At 53.1% G+C, this 26,612-nt stretch overlaps 1 protein-coding gene across 1 annotated transcript; it reads right to left on the bottom strand.

The window, feature by feature from the left end:
- Positions 1 to 4,000: 4,000 nt before the first annotated feature.
- On the bottom strand, positions 4,001 to 26,399 carry COCSUDRAFT_44045 (hypothetical protein; the record flags this gene model as incomplete). The annotated part of the gene is made up of 41 exons (XM_005644568.1): positions 4,001 to 4,354; positions 4,576 to 4,776; positions 5,122 to 5,277; positions 5,603 to 5,752; positions 6,225 to 6,317; positions 7,135 to 7,284; positions 7,702 to 7,771; positions 8,065 to 8,225; positions 8,722 to 8,863; positions 9,185 to 9,345; positions 10,026 to 10,139; positions 10,420 to 10,578; positions 10,921 to 11,111; positions 11,388 to 11,463; positions 11,811 to 11,917; positions 12,137 to 12,205; positions 12,573 to 12,748; positions 13,179 to 13,379; positions 13,732 to 13,843; positions 14,101 to 14,159; positions 14,267 to 14,351; positions 14,885 to 15,037; positions 15,418 to 15,508; positions 15,760 to 15,866; positions 16,442 to 16,611; positions 16,926 to 17,123; positions 17,448 to 17,559; positions 17,937 to 17,995; positions 18,219 to 18,311; positions 18,580 to 18,709; positions 19,876 to 19,957; positions 20,709 to 20,713; positions 22,054 to 22,120; positions 22,284 to 22,381; positions 23,015 to 23,209; positions 23,543 to 23,593; positions 23,684 to 23,792; positions 24,173 to 24,293; positions 25,192 to 25,364; positions 25,816 to 26,049; positions 26,298 to 26,399. 41 exons carry the CDS (start codon positions 26,397 to 26,399, stop codon positions 4,001 to 4,003), a joined length of 5,337 nt encoding a protein of 1,778 aa, XP_005644625.1.
- Between the last annotated feature and the right edge of the window lie 213 nt (positions 26,400 to 26,612).

The following is a 26,612-nucleotide window of genomic DNA, read 5'->3' as shown; positions in this document are numbered from 1 at the left end:
CATGCCAGTGTCCTGCCACTGTTTGATGACACGTTTGCAGCCATTCTCCAGCTTGGGGATGTCCGGTGCCGGGAGACCTGGGAATATGGGGCATACTGGTGCAAGGTCATAGAACACCTGCATGCCATCGCAAACCATGTTGCTCAATGTTCCCTACTGCACTCTGTGTACAGCCAGTCGCTGATTATGGACATAGAGCATCAAAATAGCCATGGCAGCCGTACCGCCCCAAGTTGTTGTTCGGTCTGCGTTGTCTGTGAGTGCTGCAACACCAGGAGTTCCAGCCTGCGCTGCTGCTGTTGTTGTTCCTGATACTGCTGTTCCAACTTGTCCACCTTGGCGACCTTGGCGCGCAGCTCTTCAATATCTGCTGTTGCGCCTGGGCACGACAGCACGTGTAGCAGCTTAGGAGTACGCAGTGAGGCATGCAGGCAAATGCTGCAAAGCGGCATAGCAAGCCCTACTCGTACACAAGCCAAGATACAGCCGCCTGCTACTGACTGTTGCAACCTGCACAAAGTTGGCAACAAGCATGCGCCAAAAGAAGCCAGCCAACACTGCTTTTACGCCTTGGCGTGCATACGTGGTGGCTGAAGTCAACAGGGACTGTGCGGTTCTGACAAGGACTGATCAGCGCCGAGGGCAAAGCCCCAGCTATGCCCAGGTCCTCTGCAGTCCTAGAAACCAGCAGCACACCAACGGAAGCTACCAGAAGCTGCAGAGATCCAGTGGCATCAAGCCCAATACTGCTGAAAGGAAAGGCGCGCAAACACAGGGTGGCAGCTGTGCGAATACAGCTGGAGCTCAACAGTGCTGTGGTGTTCCGGCCAGATGCCGACAGACCCAGATGTAAGGCCTACCTTCTGCCCGTGCTGTCCTGGTCTTGAAGACATAGTCTCCAGCAGGGACAGCTGTCTTGCCAGTAAAAAGCCGCTGTCCAGCCTTCAAGGAACCAGCAGCAACCTCCAGCTGAGTGGCCACTGCTTCTATGACACTGTCTGCCGTTTGAGGCGGCTCAAACTCGTAGGGCTCCAACTCGAGATGACCATCTACACTGACTCTGATCATAGTCCCACCTGCACCTTCACAAAGTCAGTTATCAAAAAGCAAGGAGGTGTACGGCAGACAACCACAACGCCTTTCATCTTGATAAGGCACACCATGTCTGCTTTTGTGACTGGCATGAGCGCACAAGGTCAGCCCTGCTACTCGACAAGGCAAACGCGCATGTGCTCGAGCAGGATGCCAAGTCTCCGGAGCTGGCTAGTTTCTGCACAGCAAACAACCTGCAAGTGCTTCTAAAGTGCTGACACCTCACCTGTAGGCATGCCTGCTGCAGAAACCTGTCTCGGTTGAAGCAGGTGGTCCAACACACCACAAGCTATTAAAGCATCCCACGATGCCCTGGAGATAGCGCGCCTGCTGTGCACCACTGTGCAGCGCTGATCGACCTGTCTAAGTGGCGGGACAAGTGGTCCAAGGGTGCCTTCGTATCCACCTACAACAAGCTTGCAAGTGTAGATCCAGCAAGCAACAGCACACTGATACCTCAAGGACCAGACGACTTTCGGACATGCCAGTGCAGCGATGTAGTCTGAGCAGCAGTCGTTTTTGTTTCTTGCCAGCTGGACGGTTGAGACACGTGGCATCCACGTGGTCACCTTTGACTCACCGGTCAAGGGCACCAATGTGTGAAGGGCCGAACGACGACCACAGAGCTGCTGAATGATGTCTGTGCACATATTCAGCTCTGTCGCAAGCTTGTTCGGTGGCTTTCCGAGGTCAGATGCAAGTCCGACCGGTTTTCAGTCAGGTCTCGCGCGATGCTCCCCGAACGTGACTGAAAAAACGCTTTCGCGAGTCTGGGCAGAATACGATTTTCGGTTATGCTCCCAAAGACAGTTGCTTTTGCTTCTGGCAAAGTCTGGTCAATTTATTGGATCAGTCACCTCCAGAGAATTTTCGTGGAATCATTTTTGACCTCAGGTGACCTCCAACCCTACAGACCCGACTGGTCTCAATATTGAGGGACTGTGTCTCCCTGTCCTGAGGGCCCCAGTTGTGTCGGTTGCCTGCGCTCAGCCAAAACATAGACGTGACATCGTTGCATCATATTGGCATCCCGTGGCCATCGCTGGCAGTAGGTATTGATCAAGATATCGACATCGATGATTTATATATATATATATATATATATATATATATATATGATCAATCACAGAATACTTTTGGGCGCCAGTCCTCCACATCAAACGCTTTCGGGCACTGATAGCGGCCAGAGCCAAGCAGTCTCTTCCGGATGCATGCTTTATATGAGTGCTCAGTGAGAGAGAGAGAGAGAAACATTACATCGTGCCAGCCTTACGGGCTGATTAGATGTGCTGTGTTCTACACACTGGTGTGCCTGAGCAGAGACCGGACAAGACGTGGTCAAATCCTAATGTGACCATCACATGCGCGTGTGTGCATGCATGCGGATGCGCACTCAAAACATTTCAAGACATGCATTTGTGCGAATGCTCGTCATCGTGCAGCAGTTTTGTAGGTGAGGAGCTTGCTGGCAAGCGAGCTTCTCTGGTGCCATCAAAGTGTTTCCAACCAACAGCTGAGCTGTGATCTGGGTCAATTGTCCAGGCTGTCATTTCGAATATGTACTGTGATTACAGCGCTGAGTATATACACACTGACCCGTGCAGTGTCCTTCAATCATGCGAATGACAAGATTGACAGTGAACTGTCTCACCGGACCTCCATTTTGATATATGCTCCTTCCGGGCGCAAACATCCGCGCACCAACTGATCTTCGGCTGCTACATGGGCTGTATCCATACCTCTAATCATTGTGGCCTCAAACACCCTGCGCCCAGCATGGTTTGCAAAGCATGCTTGCGCACTAGCGTAGCCTCTCACACGGAAATTTCCTCGGAAGGCTGTCCATCATCACATAAGCCAAAAAAGTGCACCACCACTGAACCTGAGTTGGCGTCGCCCCCAGAACACTCACCTGGAGTCTCACCGCCAAAGCCTACCCTGGAACGGGACAGAAAGATACGGAAGGAAATAGAGCACCCTGTACAGTTTCGCCGGGCCGGCGTCTTGCTGTGCCATGCACCTGAGGCCGTGCTGGAGCAGGAATGCCCAGAGGAGTTCCGATAGAGAAAACTCTTATATGCATATTTTATTTTGCCGAGCAACCTAATTCGAGTCCCCCGCTAAAACAGAGTGCAGGGAAGGGGCTCGCAGGAGCTCCTTTCTCTGCACGCATGTAGCGCACCTCATGATTAGCACTATAACCGGACCGGGCTCGCCTCCCAGAAAGGTGGTTTTTGCCGGCGCAGGGTTTCACCAATTGGGATAATTAATACTGTGCGGGCTGCTGAGGAGCACTCGGCCAAGGGGCCAAAGCCCTGCACTATCCTCAGTGGAGCCTGTCATGGATTCGTCGGGATAGGCCACACTGAAGGATGTTTTCTTCACTAAATAGACCACCACAATCGTGCCTCGTCTGTTGGATAGAATGACATTGTCAAGGGGAGGAATTGACGTGAACCCTTATAAGGCCCAAACAGCACTTGGTCAGCAGAGCAACCCAGAATACTCAGCTCTCAGTGCCGAGGCGGGTGCCTCGCCCCATGCAAGCCAACAGGACACTACGTCCATACATAAAATGCCCACACCCGCTCTCCTTAAATGCCTTTCCCCCTCTTTCCTGCGCTGTCAATCGTGCGTGATATCCATGGGGTGGCCGAAATCACCCCCAGAGGATTCCGCTCCTAGTGATGCACAGCAGCAAGTGATGCACGGGCCCTGACAATGCCCGGCGAGCAATTTGAATCATCCGTTCCAGCCTCCTATGCAACTGGGTTCTTAAGGTCCCCTGGTCAGCCCCGCTATACCTCTCCCTACAGCAACCCTCCACCACGCTGACCGGACCCCTTCCCTTCCAAATTAAGGTGCGGGAGATCCTGGAAGGGGGGGGGACCGGGCAGGCTCAGCGCGCTCAGTCGCCAAGCAGTAGGTCATAGTTCTTGCCGCGCGACATCGGCCGCGGCTGCTGCGCGTTGGCCGCCGACACGGACATTGGTGGCAAGCCGGGGGTCCCGTGCCCCCCATTGCCGCTGCCGCGATTGCCGCTGCCGCGATTGCCACTGCCACCGCTGCCATTGCTGCTGTGCCGCGGGGAGCCGGCCGCGGCTGCGGCGAATGCCGAGATGCCGCCATTGTGCCCCGGCGCGGCCGCAGCGGCCGGGGCCGGGGCCGTGGCGGACGGCGCGGCCGGGGCGAGCCGGCCGGCGGCCGCCTTGGCGCGCAGATCCTGCAGCGCCCGCTCAAAGTCGTCCGGTGTCCCGGGGCTCTGCAGCAGCAATGATTACATCATACGTTTGCTTGTGACATGCAGGTTGTTGAGAACACTCAAAAGGCCATCCCAGGCACGCGACACCAACTTATTCCCATCTACAAGAACAACGCAGCAGTGGGGCACGCCCGTACAATCACAACTTCGCCCCGCTCTCCAGCCTGCTGTCAGCACTTTTGCAAGAGAACACAGAGGCCACTGAGAAGATCTCCGCGCACCTGGGCGGCGTGTGCAGACAAGACAGACGCGCCGGACATCTCGCGCGCTCTGGATGAGTCGGCCGACGACGTCTCGGGCGGAGGTGGCCCCGAGGGAACGCGGATGGGCATCGCGGGGCCGACAGGAAACAGCATCGCCGGCTCCATTGGCAGCACGTCATCCAGGTTCACCGAGGTCGCTCGTCCCATCGCCCTCCGGTGCTGCGCGCAAGCAGAGGGGAATTGTGAGGATCTGGGGGGCAATATGTATCGAGAGGACCACCTAGAGGGTCAAGAATTACAACCCTGACACACATTCATTAAATGCCAATGACAGGGGGCAATGACAGACCTCCAGCTTTTTGTTCAATGCCTAGTGCCCCACGTTCGCAGTCATCTGAGGCCTTTGAATTCCAAAGAATACATGATCGATGATGCAGGATTCCACGAAACCCAGATTGGGAGTGCGTTAGACCTTTTTGAGGACGTTCCAAAAGGGGGGGCAGCTGCCCATCTCTAGCAACCGCTTCCCTGTTACAATGGCGAGTGCCAATGAGGAAGGCACACCTCTCGTATGAGCCGCTGCAGGGCCTTCACAATGGAGCGGTAGGAGGGCCTCTCGGACGGGTTGTGCGACCAGGCGGCGGTCATCAGATCCTGGAACCCCTTGGGCATGCCGAGCGGTATCGGCGGCCTGTAGCCGTTGAACACCTTGAAGAACATCTGCGCGCAGGGGGCATCGACCGGTGAGTTGTGGAATGCAGACATCTCTAACCCCCAGCTGCGTAGGTCTTATAAATGGGGTTGTGTGCAATTGTGATTGAGTTGCAGCCACATCTGCACGCTGAGGGTGCAGCGCCCTCAGACAGCACGTCAGCTTTCCACCCTGACGGATAGCGCTGCTTGTCAAAAGATGTGTCGACCGATCGTAGGGGACGATTGTGATAATGGTGATCTTCCCAAGCCATTGGAAAGATGCGAAATGCCAGACGTCACACCAGTACTCAAAATACCTAAAAACACTTATGCACGACCCCATGACAATCACACTAGAGGCTGTCCCGGGAGAGTCGCGAAAGAGGCGTGCCTGCGAGTGCATCATGCCCTTGAAGAGGTGCTTGCGCGTGTACATCTCGTACATGAGGATGGCGAAACTATACACGTCAGATGCCGGCGTCACATGGCCGTCCCGCAGCACCTGCCGAACCGGTTTAGTCATCAGATCACTGACCATGTGAGTCATCGCTGGCAGACAAGCAAGGCGCTGGTCGCGTCAGCTTCACACTTTCCCACCAGGGTCAACACAACTACGGTCCATGTCGCATCTTTTTGGTCCGGTGTCTGAAAAGCAAGGTTGGCACACACACAAAAAAATCAGTCCTTCCAAGACCCATTTGGCACATGGAGGCTTACTCCCTGACAAGGCAGCAGTGCCACTCGGAGAGCTGGCGACATTCCCATACCCAATTCTGACGGCACCACAGATAATGCCAAAAGTTGGGCACAAGCTCCTCCAATGACGCCTTCCAAACAAAGAGCAATTCGAAGGCTCTGTACCCTCGATCTCAGAGCTTCTGGACTGTGTGGCATTGACGGCTGCCCTCCACTGCGTCAAGTGATGCAGCAGTGAAGTCACACGTGTTGGGATTGGCAAACGAGCAGGGGCGTACCTCCTCCGGCTGGTACGCGATCGTGCCAATGGTGTTGGTGGAGATGTGGGTTGCATTGGTCTCCAGCACGCGCGACAGCCCAAAGTCCGCCAACTGCACACAGACACAGCAGATATATTCTTAGTACATATACGGCCCTTTCTCCCATCTTCTGGCGCTCGCTCTGCCCTGATGTCTGCATGCCTCAAATGTCAAATTCATAGAGACAGAGCCAGGTCATTTGTCCTCCTTCTGCTTTGCTGCAGTCCTTGGCAGGTTTCAGAGCTCCTGGCACTCTATTCGAGCACTGCTAAGAATATATCCTCTTCTTGCTGCACGCGTTCGGGCAGGCAAAGCACCCGGTTGAAAGAACGACGCTGTTAAAAGTGAAACGGTGTTGCTGAGGGCAGCGAAAAAAGAACCCACTCGGCCTGCTAAGATGTGTTCCTAGGGTCCTTAGTGACCAGAAGACCTCTAGGCAGGGCAACATATCACAGCATGCATAGCGGGGATATGCTAAAGACAAGCCTGGCTTGAGCGGACATGCATTCTTCTGCACCTTGGGGATGTGTTGACTGCTACACATGAAGGCATTTGGCACTTGAATCTGAGCCAGAATTGTCCCTGCATTTCTGGCTCAGGCACACGGAGAGGATCAGCAATATGGGTACTGAGAGACATGCCAGCCGTGCATGCCATGCCAGCCGCCTGCTGCCAGCGGTCATTACTTTTTATTATGTATTCGCAGTTTCGATTCCGGCATAAGGGCATAATCACCCCCACTCGCACCCGAGCAGCAGAGCTCAGAAGCTCCAGACACTTCACCCACACGATTTGACAAAGCATGAGGATAGGAGGCGGCTTGCAGCACTTCTGCGGTGGGCAAATTTATACAACCAAATTACACTCGCCATGCTTATGGAAGTCGCACCTTTGCAGTACAGCCCGTGGTGTCGTTCTGGGTCTTTGCAGTAGTCTTCAGGAGCACGTTGGAGGGCTTGAGGTCGGTGTGCAGAATCCCAAGATTATGCAAATAGTCCATGCCCAACGCCACATCAAGCAGCCGCAGCAGCATGGACTCCTGGAGGGGCAGTGACACATGAGGTCATGAGTTGAGATACGAATTCGAAAAAGAAAGCAACCAGAAAATCAAGGGCAATAATTTCGAAGGATTCTGAACAAGCCCGACAGGAATTTGTTCAAGCAAGCCCTTTGCCTCCTCAAAGCATGCTTACATTCACACCACTCCCCGTCCGACAAATCCTCAATTGGACGAAGATTGGGGTGCCAAAGTACTCATTGTACATTCAGCAGGCCATTGCCGCAGCCATCTTGCAAGCAGTCATGAGGCTGGCATGAATAAGGTGGGGACGAAAGATCAGTGCTGTCAGGAGGGGCCTATTGCTATCCAGGTGTTGCTCAACGTACCTAGTCCTGAAGGACTGGAGAACGTGCTATTATAATACTAACAATACAAATCATGATAAAAAGAGCTCACCAGGTCCTGGAAGCGGCAATCTGAGATGGCACTGTCCAGGGACCCGAGGTCGCAGTACTCCATGATGATCCTACACAGATCACATCCCTCAAATTAGAGAAAATGGTATGTTGACATCAAAGCAGTGCGAGCGCCAGGAGATAGGAGGATGGGCTGCCTCGCAGTGTAAGTGGGATATGTGAAACATACAAGACACCTCCGGCCCACGAGCACACTAGATCACATTGCATACATCCCTCAAAGGAACGCAACAATGTGTGCCAAAACAAGCTCTCAGCATGCAGGAATGCAGTAACGTGCAAGTTGCCAAAGTGACAGGATGCTGTGCACTGATAGGGCGCTGAGAGAGGCAACGCTGCGCACCAGGTCTCCATGAGGTTCATGCCGGGGCTGCTCTGGCTCGTGCCGGTGCCTGCAGAGCCTTCTGGCGAGCTGACGACTCCCTCTGGAATGGAGGCCTCCTGCTGCCGCAAGCGCTGCTGCGCGGCGCCCTTGTGCAGCGTGATCACCTTGTACGTGGTCACCTGCCGGCACATGCACACGTTAGTCATCAAGTAGTGACAGCCACTGATTGCTCCGGGTTCCAAACAGATGACGTGGTCACCTGGCGGCACATACATGTACTGGATGTTGTGGAAGGGGTGAGGCGCATGCGCACATCTTCAGTCACACCAAACTATGAAGTCAAATATTCCCACATCTGGTTGCTAGAACCAGGAGAATACAAGAAGACACTGGCCGTTCAAGGTAGAGTAACCCACAAAACACCGCCCCTGGCTTCCTTTCATCCTTATCTGTGACCATTCAGGGCTTGTCTTTCAGGCTTCAAATATTGTCAGCAAGTGCTGCATGCCCGCGCAGTCACATTGAAAAGTCACCATCAACAAACCACAGCATGTGCCCGTCCACTGCTGCTTTCACTCCAGATAAAAAATCTCTCACTTGCTCATCAAGTGCTAAGAAGAAAACGAAAAACTGCGAAAAAATTGCAGACATGCCAGACGGGGAAAAGGGACGCACAATGTGGGGGTGCTGGATGGCGCTGCAGAGTAGCGACTCTCGCAGAGCGTCCACTTTCTCTCCAAGCTCCCCCTCGTGCGGCACAATCTTTATCGCCACGCTGCCACCCCGCCACCATCCTTGATACACCTTCCCGAATGACCTGCGCAGCGTGCAGCACGCTCGAGCCCTTGCCTCTTCATCAAGCAGAAAAGTTACCCTCACAAAGCTCTTAGCGCACAACAGACAACGCGCCCATCTAAATTATGTCATCCCAGCAAAGCCTGACACAGAACAAGATGCACCGGTTCTGACGTCACAACCTGTGCCAGGACAAAGTTAATCTGAATGGGAGCTGACCAGTGACAATGAGCATGCGCCAGATCAAATCAACGCAGAGGTGTAGTATATGCCATGCAGGAGAGTGGACGGATGGGTGCTGTGGTGGGGAGGCACGGCCACACAAGGGTAAGAAGAGGCATACCCTCTCCCCAACAGCGTTCCCCGCTCGACCTCATCGATGTCGATGGAGTTGGCGCGCGCGCGAATGAGCCCCGGCAGGCTCTGCATGGCCGGCTCGTTCTGCAGGCTCTGACCGCGGCTGCTCGGCATGCTCTGCACATCACTGTTCGCCGTCCCGTTCTGCTGCACAGCCGGCAGCACCACAAGTCAGAAAATAAATGAGTGCAAGAGTCGGCGCAGAGAGGAGCAGGTCCCGCATCTCACGAATCCTGCTGCCATTGGCAAGTCGGTATTGGAGGGGTTGTGAAGTTCCACAAGTACTTCTTACAAAGCCTGAGTCTTGCAAATTGCAGTGTCGCCCGCAATGGCAGAGTCACAATATATCTGAATCAGAGGAGAATCCTGGAGCGGTGGCGAATGCAATTCTAAAGGCCCCATCTCCGTCATGCAGTCCTGCTCAATTGAGCGCCAGAAATTTTGGAGAAGGATGTTGCTGGTTCTCCTGGGAAGCCCAGCGCGCGCACAGCCAGAAAATGCGCATGCAAGCATGAGGCATGGACAGGCCATGCTGACGCCTGTTTGAGAGGACAAGCCAGGGAGCATGCAAGCAGGAAGCTTGGACACCCCCTGCTGACGCCTGTTTGAGAGGACAAGCCAGGGAGCTTGCACAGGAAGCTTGGACACGCCCCTGCTGACGCCTGTTTGAGAGGACAAGCCAGGGAGCTTGCAAGCACGAAGCTTGGACAGGCCATGCTGGCGCCTGTTTGAGAAGACAAGCCAGGGGCGTGGGGCTGAGGGCATGCCTGGGGTAGGGAGGTGGATCTGCACTCTGTGAGGGCGATTCTATGATCGCCGGTCGGCACGCTCCGGACGCTGCGGTGGCCGCTGTGGCTGCTGCTGCTGCCGCCGCCGGTCAGAGGCTCCAGCGAGCCTGCGGCGCTGGCGATGCCCTGCTGGTCCAGCACAGGGTCGCCACCCTGAAGGAGCGGAAAGAAAATGAGTGGGAAATACTTGGGTGAATGAGCGCTGACAGGAGACTTCATAATCGAAAAGTAGCACCCGACCTCAAGGAAGCAGCTGTTTGATTGTGCGATCTTGGGCTTTGCTTTTGACCGAAGTAATCCTTTGTTTAGGTTCGCCATGGCAGCCGGACACGATAGGCTCCAATGAGTTGGTCTGATGTGAGTGGCATGCATGCAACTAGGAGTTTGATAGCGAGAAGGGAAAGATATGGGCGCAGCGGATCGGGTGACTCACCGCGACGATGAGGTGATCGCTGTCCACGCTGGGTGTGCGATTGAGCCTCCCCGACGGCGGAGTAGACCTGGCATCATGCGCTCGGTTCCCCCGGTCTGGGGGGTCATCGGACCCCCTGTCGAACCTGAACACCTCCTTCTTGGCCCCCACCTCCTCATCCTGCAAGTGCAACATTGAATTGAAACAACAGTGTTTAAAAATTTCTCACATTTCTTTCAGTCTATCTTCTGCATTGCCCCAGAAGTCGACGCAGAGCACCATGCAACTTCCCTTACCCAAGAGAAGCGAAGGGAAGAGGATTATCTGCCAACGGAACAGCGAGCACAGACCCATTACCCCTTGTCCCTGGCTGATTGCAGGTTTCACTGGCGTACAGATGAAGTGTACGCCTCTCTCGGTGCCGCCAGGGCAGAAGAAGCACGCCTATTTCAATTGAGCCTCCTAAGACCATGAATGAGCCAATTCAATAGGATAGCATTGCAGGCAGAGAAGTGCAGGCACCTTCAGTCGTGCCCCCGCCGCCACAAGGGAAGCGCCCTCGCTGGTCCGCCGCCGCCGCCGCCGCCGGATGACTAAGCAAGCCGCCAGCGCAGCAGCGCCAAGAATTGCCACAGCTGCGAGGGCCACTATCAGCCCTGCCCACCAAGGGAACCCCGCCCTAGAACTGCCCGCCTGCGCCCTCGCTACGCCACCTGCAGTGCACAGTGTTGAGCGTCAGAAGGCCACAAACGCAGCATTAGCTTCAAGGGCAAAATTATCATGATTCATCTGTGTTCTATTGAAGCAGCAGATGTACCGATGCGCGCCTCACAGCTATGAATAAGCCATCATTTTGGACAAAAGTGAGCTAACATTAATCAACCTCGGTGTCTCATCTTTATGCCTAAAAAAATGCATGCAAGATTGCAGTGTACATGAGTTGATCCAGAAGCACAAGAAGTCAAATAGGGGCAGAGCAAGCTACGTACCCTTGGGAGTGCCAGGAGCCCCTGGGGACTCTGACTCCACTCTGAGCGCTGCCACCTGCTGCCGTTCCTGAGGAAGCTGCAATACAGCAAAATAGTCCAATTACTCATCACCAATCGGTGATATTAACAGGAACTTGCACTGCGGCACCAGAAGCGCAGTGGGGACCCTGATGAGGCGCTGCCGACATCAGGGCTACTCTTCTGCCCCCCTCACCCATGCCAAAGCAAACGCCACAGCGGAGCGCCAAATATCGCCAGTCTCTTTCTCATAAAGGGTCCACATCATCCAGGCAAGTGCATGTCAGGCAGTGCATGCCATGTGATGCAGCTCCATGCAACATCTGGCAAAGCCACTGTGCAGCAGCCACCAAAATGCTCGTTTGCAAAATACCGCGCATCAATTTATAAAGCACGGAGACTCACGTAAGTGGCAATCATTGGCGAGGCGCCCTGGCTCTGCAGGTTGGCCTGCACAGTGTCCGACAGGAAGTACTGGATGAGCTGCTGCACAGTCAGAGCCTGTAAATAGCCTGCAGCAAGTACACAAACATGCTTCAACAAGCACCAAGGATTGCATCCATCGGTCATCTGCGCATCCTGCTTCTTTGCACACTGAGCGCTCAGGAACACACGATTGCACTTCATCCTTCTTGCAATGCAGCACACGGCTCGGACAGAATGCTGGCCCGATGACAGATTCACAGACAGCCGGGGAGGCAATTCGATAAATCACAGCGCGGTCTACTCACCCACTGCGCTGAGATCCTGATCTGCAATGATGTAGATGAGGCTCCCAATCGGGTACTTGTCGGTCCGAACTGCGCGCACACAGCAAATAGAAACATCAGCGCTGCAAAGAAGAGGAACCTGCCAGGATGTGTCTGCCATAGGACCCTGTTTTGCTGGTCCAACAGGCAGTGCTGGCAGGGCACCTACATGGCTGGGGGTGCAGACAAGATGGCAAGGGATTTCCCTTCCTGGATCTAGCAAGCACGAGACAAGAAGGTTGGAAATCTCTTTTAAAGCGTTCAGAGAAGTGCAGAAGGGCCCGCGTTACTCAATTTTAGCAAGCAAGACACAAGCAGGGTGCATGTCTCATTTGAACAGGGGACTCATCAAGTCCAAGCTACTCTTTCGTCCCCTGTTTTGGGCATTTAGAGGGAGAGGCAAAGGGCAGAGGCGCACAGGTGTCATTCAGGCTTAGGGCATTCCATTTGGGCGAGGAGATGTTGTCGGGCAGCTCCTCCTTATAGAATGGGAAGACTGATGCGTTGGGCGCAACGTACACTCCTGCCTTGTTTATCACTGACGCCACTGGCAGCTGCGGCCCCACGGCGACCAGCGCATTGTAAGACACATACCTGTCCAAGCACACAAAAGGCGTGAGACATTCACTTCACACAAAGGAGGAACCCTCCACTAGTCTAGATTGGTTTAGATTGGTGCCCGCTTCCTTTCGTTTAAAGTAGGGTGCAGTCCTAATGCAAGAACATTGCACTTTAATCTCCCCAAGCAAGCAACCCATTTGCTGCGGCTTGCACTGGCGTAGAGAAGGGTGTATATACGAGCTCAAGCTTTACTGCTAGCGTAGCCTTGCAGCTGACGGAGAGCAATGCCCAATGCCCCCTAGAGCTCATATCACATACACAAAAGGTCTATTTTCTGGGCTCATGTTACAGCTACGATGGCCTTGCAGCTGAGTGCCCAGTGCCCCGTGCACCCAATGCATCATATGTCGAAGGAACAGCTCCAGGAACAATTCGGAAATAAGAGCATGAAAGCAGCACGCACCCGATTGCATTCGCGGTCCCATTGACCGACTGTAAGACGGCGTTGCTGCCACCGCTGGTGCGACGGACGCAGCGGGGCCATGCAAGAGAAGTGGACACGCCGAGCGTCCAGTTTTGGCTGCGTGCTGCGTACACTGACATCAACTCCGTCGTCCCGCTGACATCAGCGAGGCCGAACGGCGCGATCGGTACATCGGGCAGCCTGACATCAGTATGCGACACCGCTGTTAGCGCAGAGATACAGGGCAGACAGACAAAAGAGACGGGCAGTGCAAGCCCAGAAAACAGTCAGCGCAGAGGCTGTAAGCATACAGAAGGGCGGTCAGACAAAGGAATTGTGCAGAGCTAGCCAAGAAACACCAGTAAAACTGTGAGGCCTCTTCTTCGACACAAGGTTTTCAAGCCGCTTGCTCTGCACACAATGCCCTTAAAGCTCCAGATTTTGTGCGAGGGGCAGGCAGACAAACATAAGACGCTGCCGTCCCTGGCGGGTTAATATGTCAAGACAACACAAATGGAAGTTGGAAGCGTGCGCAGGGGATAGAGGGACTCACGTCACCGAAGGGTTGACAGCTCTGATCTCCGGGTCATTCCAGTTCGTGAGGGTGCACTGGAAAATGCGCGCCACGATGTTCGGGGTGAGGCGCAGAACGCCGTCTTTGACACCTGCTTAGACGAAATATTCGAATTTGAATGTGAGTGTGAACCACGCATGCGTGCATGTGACGGTTGCTTGGCCAAACAACGTGCCAGTACCGGCAACATGACGCGTCGGGCTATACTGACAGCGTCTGTGCATCGCACCATGAGATACAGTATCTCACAGATAACAGCGAGCGAGGCGTGCAATGCCAGGGCAAAGATCCACTGCAGAAAGCTATGGGGACCATAAGGAGGTTCAAGGTTCCTGGAGCAAGACCCACCTGGCACTGTGTGCACAATGGCTATGGGACTGAAGCCGACTGGAACCTGCACGAGTGGCCTGCACAATCACACCAACACAAATCAGTACTTTTCAAGTCACTTGCGGTGTCTCTGGGGAGAGGTTTGCAACATGTCGTGCTGCTCAGGAGTTCCATTACTATGCACCTTCCAGCAGCAGCAATCTCGTCAGCCGTCAGCGCGATGGTGGAAATCCCATATGCAAAGGAGTTTGAAACGACGCCTGCTTTCCCTGCAGAACACAACTCCAAAGTGAATCCCACTGCTTCCAATATCAGGACACACAGTATTGAACAGAATTTGCGATCAACATGACACTGCCCCTGAGTATAGAATTGCTGGTCAAAGCTGAGAAGTCCTGATTCAGATTTTTCCCTGTCGGTCTGTAAGGCATGGACCCCCGGGTTTGCCAGTGCTTCACATACAAAAAGGGAAGGTGCTTGGTTGGTGCTGGCAAATTGTGCTTGCTTTGTAAATATGCATGCTTAGATACACTGAAAACATCCTTGGCCCTGGCCGGCGGGGGGCGGTATAAATACAAAGCACCGTGCCCACGGTTGATTGGGTCTTGCTGGGATGCGGCAAGTCCATCACGGGATAGGACTTTGGCAGCCTTCAACTGCAGCTTGTCTGCAGGACGCACCTTGCCTCTTGGCAGGGAAATGCGTGTAATGATAAAAATACACTAAGAACATCATATGGTTCTGTGGGTCCACACTGCACAAACAAGGAGGAAGGGTCCTTGCTAAAAATAAGTCTGCATACCTTGGATGCTGTCGGTCGGCGCATAGTTGATCGTGGCAGCGCCAAACTTGTTCGCGGCGGACCCGTCTGAGATGGTTCTGTAGATCAGATTCTGGATTGATGCACCCCCGCTCCCCTCCACCACTGTCCCCATTGTGACTAGCCCATCTAGAACTGCACACCAGAAATCTTTCTTCAGGACCCGTCTTTGATTCATTAGCTCGAACTCTTCAGCAGAGCAAAGGGTGCTGTCAGGCCTGTGGACCTCTCCATCTCGCAGGCAAGAGCTCGTTCGAATCCTGACCATGTCAGCAAAGAGAGAGCAAAGAGATTACAGGAATCTTCTGTGCCATCTTTTCTTTGTGCTGATATACCAAGTGCAAGTCAGGACGCAAGTGCCCAAACCCCAGACCTGCACACCTGCCTGTTGCCCGAGCTTGACATGAGAGGTGTATATCAGGGTGGCCGGCTTGTAAGAGGCAGGACCTACTCAGCCAGTTACTCCGTGCCAATCGATGAGGAAGGTGTGAGGCAAGGAGAAGGAGGGTGCTCACCATTTGGAGCAAGAGCAGTTGCAGCTCCTTGAGTGGAGCCGTTTGTTGGTCTCACAATCATCTGCGCGACCTCAGCGCGAAACAATGCCCGCTGCAGGACAACAAACGACATAATCAGCGAATGTGCATCAGAAACACAGGTAGCAAAAGGTGCACTGCATGGATCATCAATTACTGCAAGGCTTGCAGGCTACTGGCTGCACCGATCAATGCACCTTTTCAGACACCTTTGGATGAATGCAATATGATTTATTGACAAGCATTGGAGAGCACGGAGCACACGCATCTACTGTGAGGAGCCAAAGAATGTGAAGCTACTGAGGTGCAAGGTGAGTCGCGCACTCTGGCAGGTGGTATGGGCGCGAGATCGAGGGTAGTGAGATTGCTTTGGACCGCATCCGACAGAAAGTAGGCCATCAAATCCCTTATGGCCTCTGCCTGCTGCAGGCCTGCAAGCGAACCACAGAAATTCCTCAGCGCTCCAAACACTTGCTCAAAATTTTTTACACAAGTCTCTGCTTCTGCTAGCTGCCTGACGCCACCGCTGCACATAGCAGGGGAATAACACGATGGCGGGCAAGATGACACCTGGGATTGTCTGATACTTGGCCTCACAAGGGCAGCCTAGGGACACAGCAAGCCATTGACACAGGTCAAAGCAGGGGATCAAATCTGTAGGAGAGAGGCAGACCTGCTGCAGAGACGTCTTGGTTTACGATATTGTAGAGGAAGCCTGTCATGGGGTAAATGTCCGGTTGTGCTGCACGCACAAGAGATTGTATCACGTTCCTCAGACACGCCAGGCACACAAACAAACAAACATCCCCAGCATGAGGATGTGCAAAGCGGAACAATCTTGCCGCTAAAGACACAGGGAGCCTCGATAGTGGCAAGGTGTTATCATCCCCAAGCCAGTCACTGGACTGTTGCAGGGACATAGCAGTCTGGGCACTCCATTTATGGTGGCAATGGGTATCTTGAACATCGTGTGACAAGAGGTCGTGGCTCAATAAGTCATCCTCACTTGAACCTGAGAAATCCACGCCTGCCCAGTCGGGGCTCGCCACGCTGGAGGGAAGCTTCAGGGAGTCGATGCCAAAACGGGCGGTGGGTCCCAAATAGTTGCCAGCAGCGTTCTGCAGCACAGCTGTCGGAACAGGGGCAGATGCATTCACCCGCCAGGCGCCAATATAGCTGCACACACCAACTCTTCAGCCACACCCTCCTGCTCTTCAGCAGATATTAAGAGTACAAGCTATGTGACAAGGACTCTGGGGTTGTCCTTGCCTCAATTGTTCTGATAATCAGAAAATGCCGGGCGGAATGTACACTACCTCCTTTCAGTTTATGGCAACCACATGGGCAGAATGCACCAAGCCTCTTCTCAGTGGATGGTAGCCATGCAAAGATATGCATCAATAGTGGCAGGACAGGGTGAGTCACGTAACGAGAGTCACATGCAGCAAGTTCAAAAGAGATCATATTAAAAGCGCAATGCCCGGCCGCACCTGATGGCTCCTGGAGCCTTGGAGACGGCTTCAAGCATGTTGTCAGGAGTGAGCACATGCTGCACGCAGCGAGTCCAGGGCAGCTGAATGCCCACTCCCAATTTCCAGCCAGGCGCAGTCGCCAGGTATGCCGTGAATATCTGCGTCGTTGCCTTGTTGGATGAGAACGCCCCCGGGACAATCTTCAAGTCCGGCAACCTGCGAGCACAGGGATAACATTTCAAGACGGATGCCAATCTTTAGGCGATAGAGCTTTTTGTTGGAACATCCGACATGCTCACTACGGAGCAAGAGTTAGGGCTGTGTTCCATATATGGCCATCTGAGGAGAAAACCCCTCAGAGCAGACTGTCCAATGATGCAAACCTTTTCACATGTGACCACCTTGCTTTAGACCCCTCAACTTTCAAGCCAAGCCAACACCACAGCCACGGAGGCTATTGTGAAGCAAGGCACAACACAAAGAGATATTACAGATAAATTGACACTGAGCCAACAGTGAAGGCATGAGAACGCCACGCACGTGATGCCTGGGTTGATCATGGCAATGGCGGGGTCATTCCAATTGGTGATGCTGCATTGGTAGATGCTCCCCAGCAGCTTTGCATTCAGTCGGAGTTGCCCGGTGCCCACACCTGCATCATGCATAGCGAATTCTCAAGCACTGTTAATTATTTGCTTTCCTCAATTGCTGTTTGTGCAAGGACCTCCATTTCAGGTGTTCCATAGATCCCCGTTGCATGCATTCAAATATGTACATGCCCCCCGCAGGTCTCTAGGTCCTCAAGGGGCGAGAAGATCATTGCAGCACCTACAGCTTTGACCATTTGCTACTACTTGGCATCCTCGGAGCGTGGGATAATCGGAAAGATACTTGCAACAGCAAACAAGGAATCTCCCGTGAGGTTGATCCCAACGGGGACTGACGGAGAGCAACTATCTGGACCCATAAGACCAGTTCACTGTGACGGCAGATTGCAAAGCACAGCAAATGCAGCAAATTGGTCCCCACCTGGGACGTTGATGATCATTGCCATATTGCTGATGGCCCAGGGTATTTGCAACAGCACCCTGCAGACAAGGCACAACATCACCAAACGAGTCTGGAGGCCAAAGATGATTCACGAGACCAGTCATGAGGAAATATGCCTTCAGCAGAGCCAGGGACTTCACATGTCCATCTGGCCTACTGCCCTGAATGTATTTTGTTGACATACATGTTTTCCCCGTAGAAACCATCCATAATAAATATGGACAGGGGCCGATTAAAAGGGCCATATAGAACATTGCGCACCTGCCGGCTGACTTGTAAGCTTGGGCCGTGAGTGGGATGTAGGACAGTGCAAAGTCATCCGCTCCCGACAGGACATTTTTGACGTCCTGAGGGCTGCAGAAGGCAATAATAGCACATGTCAGTACGGCAAGACTCCATGCATGCAAGAATTGGGCTGCTGCGCTCAATTAGACACTAGGTTCCCAGACAACATCGCAAGCTCTCTTGCACTGCAACGGCTTGCGCTATGCAGATGGTCCCGATGGCTTACAGCTGTTGACAGCTGCCAACTGACAACGGACTGCTTCCTTGGGAAGTGCATGCTTGCCATGGGCTGGTGGAGCAAAATTGTTTTGTGGCTGGAAACAGGCAAGGCCGTCACCTGTCCACTGACTGGTAGGACACATCAAATTGTCCATATTTGGGTGTCAACACGGCCGTGGCATTGGCCAGAATAATGGGAATAGCAAGCTCTCCAACTGCTCCACCGCTCCCAGCAATCCGCAGTCCACCTGATGCAACACCAGGGAAACTCAGGTATTGCAATCCCCTTTCCCATTCAGGATCTTACGGCCCCTTTCACAGGAGCATTTGGATATTCCACCTCCCATCAAGATGCCTGCCAGCCCACGCCGGCCAAGAGCTGACAAGACTTAGACCTTCCAGTCCAGCTCACACGCTCCCACACACCAGAAATACTGGCAGCAGAGTTCCTGATCTTTTCCACACGAGTGCATTTCGTGGTCATCCCTCAGCAAGATTTCGAGCATGTCGCTCGTTTAAAGCTGAAGCAGACATGACATCTGGTCAGAGCGAAATGACTGAACGTAGCTGCAGCTGCCCTGTTTGATAAACCCGCTCATCGTCAAGCGACCGAGTGTGTGAGAAATGACAAGCACAGGACTAAGCCAATGGTGTGAACGAGTCTAAGCAGACTTTTCTGAAAGCATTTTGTGCTAGGCTAGGAAGAGACCAAGGTGCGTTGAGGTCGCTGCCAACTCTATTTTGAGGACTGGATGTGCCAATGGCAGGCTCGCACACACAAAAAGTGCCTGAAGAACAACATCTCAGAGAGGCAAAGCACGAGTCTCCACCCAGCAACCATCGGTCACATCATTCTAAACACCATCCAGACTTCAGCGTGGGAAGCGGTGCAAGGCGGGGAAAGTTCTCTAAAACGAGTATATACCTTGACTGAGTACTTCTGAGCAGAGGCAAGCCGCAAGCAGCGCGATCAGAAGCGCGCAGACTCTCTTTCGTGCCATGGTGCACCAAAAGGAGCACTGGGCCGAAGCAGCATCCTCAGCGCCCAAACCGCGCCTGCAATCTCCGCAAGCGACCTCCCACAACCATTCTCAGTCCTCGAAGTGCTCCCAGTGATCGCACGGTCGTGGAATCTTGTCGGCACATGCGATTATCAAAGGCCGGGGCCGCTCTGGCGCTGCACTTTTAGATACAGCATCGACCCTTGTCGCCACATCATCGAAAATGGCGATACTGCATCATTATCGAAGACGGGTGGTGGGCAGACTTTATGCAGCTGCTGATTTGGCTTTTCGCCGGAAACGGCCCACATATGACTCCTTGCCGTCAGAATCACGGGTTACCCCCCGTAAAGTTTCGCATGCCCGGGCCAAACATTACCTGTTGATGTAATCTTCCTTCCTTCCTTCCTTACCTTGGACACCTGTAGCGGTTGCCCACTGTGCAGCTAATCTTTGCAAGGCCTCATAGGCGAGTTTGGCACGTGCCATGTGGCCCTGCATGCATTGATAAAAAAAACCCAGGAGACTGTGGTGGGCCGTATAGCAACCACTGTGGCACTTGCACTGTAGAGTTCTCCAAAAACTCGAAAGAGGTCATGGGTAGCTTCATGAGTCTCCTGCCAATTGTTTTCATTGGATCCTCGGACACGATGTTCAGGATCATGTTGCACAGGATACACTGGACATCCAATAATAATGATAATAATCTTTATGAGTGGCAAACCCAGAGCCCAGGGGGCCATAGGGCATACACATGTCCGTCTGCAGCCGGAACCCGATCCAATGATGCATATATATGCAACGAATTCCACTCAGATACAGAATTGTACTGGGGCCCTACTAAAGCCGCTTTAGATCCTTGGAGAGCAACAGGAACCCAAATCGTAAGTGGTGATTGGCTACCAGGGAGCCCAGCATTTACTGAGTGTGGGGGGCAGGCCCCCCCAAACAACCACTTGGTATTAGATGGTAATCTGTCACATAGAGCCTGCTAGCTGAGCTTCACACAAAGCATTCGCGGCCATTGGTGCTCTGCAATGCCTGTATGGGCAGCGGCAATGACGCTTTGACTGGCTTGACCGCCTCGTTAGCTTTGCAATGTTCCTTCCCGCTTGCAAGAAAACATTACGTCTTGGATCCAGCTCGAGCCTTCCGAAGGAGTCCGGGAACCATCATCACGATGCGAAAACAGCTGCCACAGGAACATGGTGACATGGCAAGTTCAAGCCTGCACCCAGTGTCTCACCGCTCCTCCAAGCAGCCATATAACACCTAGTAACACTTAGTGACACCTTAGTGAGTCTACTTCTCCTCCCCATGCGCCCCCAGGCTGCTGCACTGCTTGATCAACTGCCCAACGCGCATGGCTGCGGCACTCCCGGCGCGGCCGATGCTGCGCCGAAGCCACAGCACAGCACCAGGCCTCCACTCTGCATGCCTGCCCTGCTCAACAGATTAATCCAGGCACAGTCAGCGCCAGTGAAATGCCCATGCACCTGTTTCTGGCTCCACGCATCTGTTAGTGATGCACGCAATTGCTAAAAGTGCCCTTGTCCTAGCTCCATCAGGGGGTACTGAAGACCACTCTTAGTGGTGTTAAATAACCCCTCACACCCTGATATGCAGCGTTTTGGGAGAGCTCAAGAGATGCAGTATCTCTGGCAGGACGGGGCAGAGCCATCAGACAGCGGTGACCCCCCACGATTGCCATGCATGGGACAAATCACACATGTGGAACAAGTGCACACCACCCACTGACACCACTTTTTTGGCCCGTCCTTGTGCAGCCTTTGAATGCGCAAGTTAAGCCTGAAACTCTGGGCAAGGTGACTTAGCTGCAGGTCAAACACAATATTGGCCACACCTCAGATTCTGCACCCGGTGATCATTGGCTGGACCTGCCCAGATCACCAGAGCTTCCGGCGCCAGGAGAGGATGGAGATGAGCTGCGGTCACTGACGAGGCCCCACGCTGCAAATCAAGACGGTCGCATGCGGTTACTCAACTGTCTCCAGTCAACACTTGAAATGGCGTATTGGATGTGCAACCCGAGCCTTGCTTAAATTAAGCTGCCAGGCTTGCACCATTCTTGCGCAGGAGACAGTCAAACATGGTCGCAACGGTATAGCACCAGAACAGTAGACTGTACCCGACAAGCTTAAGACCAGCACAGATAGTGATGAGGCCAGGGTTGCACTGGTGAGCTGCTGCAAACAAATAGCTTGCAGCCGTGCAGGGAGGCTCCACAGTCTTTGCAGTACAGTGCGAGTTGCACATCAATAGTCTCCTGGCCCAAAAAGAGTCAATGCCTCCGTCCTGTAAGCCATGACACTCTGACGCCCTCAAAGCGCCTCCTTATCTGATTGCTGTGCACTTCAAACGTTGCTCTAAGCAGAACACAGAACAGGAAAGGGGCCAACAGCTGCAGCAAGGCAGTTTATGGCCACACTGTGAGTCGCAGCACAGAAGTGTGCCCTGTATAAAACGCTGCAGTACAGACCCAAGCAATAGTGTTTCTCAATGCACGGAACAGTGTCCTTTTACAGAGTGGCAGAGATACACATAGAATAAAAAGATCTGCGAGGGCGTACCTATGGCCATGCGAAGAAGGTGTGACAGGCGGGCAGCCAAATTGGGCATTGCATGCAGCACAGGGACCTGCAAGCAGGATCAACGAATAAATTCTTTTACATAGATTTGGCCTGTGTCAGAAAATACGGCGGGGAGAATGTAGACAGGTGTCCAGACGGTGACTGCATGCAGGGACTGGCAGGTGATGTGAAGCAAGGAGTGAGGGTGTGTTGTGGGGTAGATTAGTCACCTGGTGCTGATCCCAGAAATTGTCCCAGGCAGCCTGGTTCTTGTGGAATGTCTTGGAGAAGCGCCTGCCAATGGCGCTGCGGTGCTTGTGCATCCCATCTGCACACCGCACACATTAACCCAGAAGGGATTGCATACATGAAAGTCAGTGCGAGCGCCAAAATAGGGGAGGAGGGCTGCCTCGCTGTGTAAATACTGTTGATATACTGTAGTTTATAAAATTTGTAATTACTAAATAGGAATGCATAAAAATGCAAACATATCCCGGCTCAGGAGCACTAACGATCATTGTGCACATGTGTTCATTGATCATCAAATCTGCTCAGCAACTCTCAATGATTCCCTTCCACCCTTCTCTTCCTTGACGCTTTCTCTACCAATGGTAGATGCATGCACCGTCGCAGTCTGTGTTGCTCTGTGCCTAAGTCCTGGATCAATGGCCCATTGCCCCTCAGGGAGTACAGCAGGAAAACAACGCACACACTCCATTTCTGGGCTAATAAAAGCACAAGACCATGCGCAGAACGGTATTATTATTAATAATTATTACACGCTTTTCCTGCCAAAAGGCAAGGTACGTCCTGCAGACAAGTTGCAATTTTAAGGCTGCCACAATCCTACCCCTTGTTGGACTCGCCAGATCCAAGCAAGACCCACTCAAACGTGGGCACGGTGCTCAGTATTTGTACCCGCCCCCGCCAGCCGGGGCGGTACAAATACTGCAAAACATACCTGGATGGGTATCGCCGGGAGCGCTTGGTGTGTGGTTGGTGTCAGCTGCGGCTGTGATGTCAATGCGTGCATTCTCGATACTCTTCTGCGAGGCTTGCCGGATCCACACAGCAGCCGCCGCGTGGTCCGTCCTCACAGCTGCCTGTGTGGCTGCGCAGCTGTCCAACATGGCCTCTTCATCTGCCCAGGCCCAGTCTGCATGCATATTGCACTCTCATCATCAACACAGAAATTGCATAGTACAAAACTTTGCTAAGAATCTGCTTTATAGTCACATCGGCACGCACATTGCATTTGAAGAAGTATAGGCACATGATTGGGGCACACGATTAGCGCACAATGAGTATGCATGATCAGAGTGCATCACTGCTGCCCATGCCCTGCCAGAGGCAGCGGACACCCAGAAGAAGCAAATCAATCTCTGGATTAGCCAGATCACACAGTGTACAACAGAGTGCAGCTTGCTTTGCCAGAGCCTGTTTGCCCTATGTAAATCTTTCTAAATATCAAACCTCTGATGCTGCGTACCGTCTAGAGCATCATAGTAGACATCGTCCTCCCCTCCTTCTTGCTGTCCACCTGCTGTTGCAGTTTCCGACGTCTGAGCAGCTTCCCCATAGCTTCCTGCCTCAGTCGCCGCTGTGCTGGGCTGCAACTGTCCAGACTGACTGGACATTGCCTGATCAGGCACGGCAGCTATGCCAGCTGGAAGGGCCACCTGGGCAGCTGAACTGCCCGGCTGGGCAGCTTCCTCCAACTGCTGCGTGCTGTAAGGTGCCTGCATGGCAATTACACCATTATAATTTTTTAAATTATAATTAGAAAAAGTATTGAGCAAGTGCCTGCCTTCCAAGTTGGTTTGCGGCACAAAGTTGACATGCCAGTCTTCCGCCCAACGTTGATCAGTGCATGTTCACCACTGTCAGTTCAAGATGTGCGGACATCCATACTTGGCTGTTTGTTACACCCTGGTGAGAGCATACAGGACAACCAATGTCACTCTAAGAACGAGGAACCCCCCCAGCTGGGCCCTCATTTCCCCAACCCACCATTTGGAGGCCAGTCAGATCCAGCCCAGGCTAAATTCTTGTTCTCAGAGTGCATTTTGTCACCCTTAAAGCACATGCAAAGGACATAACAACACACCCCGCTACGCACCTGCACCATCGCAGTGATGCGGTTACTAATCCACCCGATGCCATGGTTGTCCGGACGGCCAGAGACCAGAATGTCCCTGCCGCCCTCGTGCTGCAACACCTCGTTCCTGAAGTCCACCCACCTACAAGCCACCAATCAAAATCCGGTCTTCTTCTTCTTCTTCTCCTCTCCACTTCTCTGCAGATGGTCCTGCAACTGAGTTGGGCTGATGTAGCTTGTGAAGCAGAAGGGCATCTGCATGTTTCCAGTGCAGAAATATGCCATGCAGCACCCTAAGGTCCCTGAGTTGGGGTGATGCAGCATTGTATGTACTAAGGCACCTGCATGTTTCCAATCCCTTGACAGCCATGCACCATATTATTGTGACCGAGTAGACTCCCACACTTGTTCCAGTGCTAAGATGTGCCAGAAATAACAAAAGGAAACCAGTTATGAATGGGATCATGAGCTGGGAGAGTAAGATTGCCAGAAAGTACCTCTGCACAACCAGGGGCGTCCCCTGATTACATCTACACCTTCTGATACACCTTCTCCAGAGAGATTCTACTTAGGGAGACTCATGCATGAGATTCATGCACGACGCAGAATAAGAGAAAGGCAATCATGCATGGGGTAGAGACTAGAAAAAGAAAGAGTTACTTTCTGGCAAGGCCAGAAAGTACCTCTGCACGACCAGGGGCATGCCCTGATCCACCTTCTCCAGATTGCCCACCAAGATGCGAAACAAAAGACAAGCAGTCATGCATGGGGTGGAGACTAGGAAAATTGCACTACAAGAATCACCTCTGCACAACCAGGGGCATCCCCTGATGCACCTTCTTCAGGTTGTCAACCAAGATGCGAAACAAAAGACAAGGAGTCATGCATGGGGTGGAGACTAGGAAAATTGCAGTACAAGAATCACCTCTGCACAACCAGGGGCATTCCCTGATGCACCTTCTCCAGGTCGTCAACTACAATGCAAAACAAGACACAAGCAGCCATGCATGGGGCCAGGAAAAATGCACTACAAGAATCACCTCTGCACGACCAGGGGCATCCCCTGGTACACCTTCTCCAGGTTGTCAACCACGATTCGCTGTGCCAGGTGCCCCAACCCCAACAGCTTGAACTCCACCTCGCCTTCCAGCGTCTGGCGGCAGCTCACACCGGGCTGCTCGTCCTCTATCGTGAGCACGCACTCGATGCGCGACTGCACCCACCACAATCTCATCTTCAACAGACCACTTTGCAAGCGGTGCTTCGCAGTAATTGACAGTTTATGCGCGGCTGCACATACCACCCCAGCATCCTCGGCAGACCAATCTTATGAGGGTGTCTTGCAACACTACATGTGCGACTGCATGCACCGCTGCAACCCCTTCAGCAGCCCACTGCTTTGAGGGTGCTTAGTGACCCTTATTGCGCAACTGCACAGATCACCCGGACATCTTCGACAAATAGCGCTTGAGGAAGTGATCAGTGACAGTGGCAGCTTGGTGCTTGAGATAGTAGAGATAGATTCCATGGGTGCCTTCAACACCGACATCTTCAGGCCGTCCTGAAACATTGGGCTCTGCCCTGCTTTCAGTATGGTGCCTAGGATTGAAGGGCAGGAGTCTGCACAGTCACTCAGTAAAAGAATAGGAAAGGCATTTGCATACCTTATCTGGGAGGATTGGAGCGATGCTCTTGACGGGCAGGCGGTAGGGCGGGCAGGCAATGAGCTTGGGGTCGTAGGTGATGATGTCGGTGTACTGCAGGCCCTGCTTGGCGAAGTGCCTCTGGAAGCCCTTCGGCACGTACTTATCCACCTCCAGCATCGTCACGAACTTGTAGACCTCCGCCTCCCCCTCCATCCAGCCGTCCACGATATCGAGTGATCCTACCTTCATGCTCTGTGACCAAACACATCTTTGGTCGGTGTGGCAATCGTCTTATCATACGATCAGCTGCCGCACGCAATTTATCTTCCATAGTACTATCTTGTGCTTCTTTCACAGGATAATAATCACAGGAAAATTTCAAGATCGCGCTCGTCCCAGATAGACACGACTTACGTAAAATGTCCAAGGCAATGCAGATAGTGCCAGACAAGCAGCAAGGAAATCTCTCGGAGAGATAGGTACTTCGATGCTGACTTCACCTTTGAAATGAGGGATCGAAAGGCGGCGCTGTCACGCTCGATGAAGTAGTCAGAAGCTGCAATGGGCAGCACAGCCGAGACCTTGAAGTGGTGCCCCGGCATCTTGCTAGGCTCTCTGGATTCTGATGAGACTGAAAGATGCTTTCTCGGAATCCGATATCTTTGTGTGACCGACGACGCTCCTGAGGCAAGTTTGCGGTTTTGCTTTTAAGACGGTTTCGGAAAGACTCTCGAGACAGGATCCCGAGACAGTGAGTCAGCGTTACGTTGGGCTTTCTCCTGAAGGCGCAAACTGAACTGATCTTGACCTGAAGA

The sequence above is a fragment of the Coccomyxa subellipsoidea genome (assembly GCF_000258705.1).
Source record: "Coccomyxa subellipsoidea C-169, whole genome shotgun sequence".
Classification (NCBI taxonomy): domain Eukaryota; kingdom Viridiplantae; phylum Chlorophyta; class Trebouxiophyceae; family Coccomyxaceae; genus Coccomyxa; species Coccomyxa subellipsoidea.
Note: the sequence above shows the minus strand (reverse complement) of the source record. Positions and strands in the feature narration are given on the sequence as shown.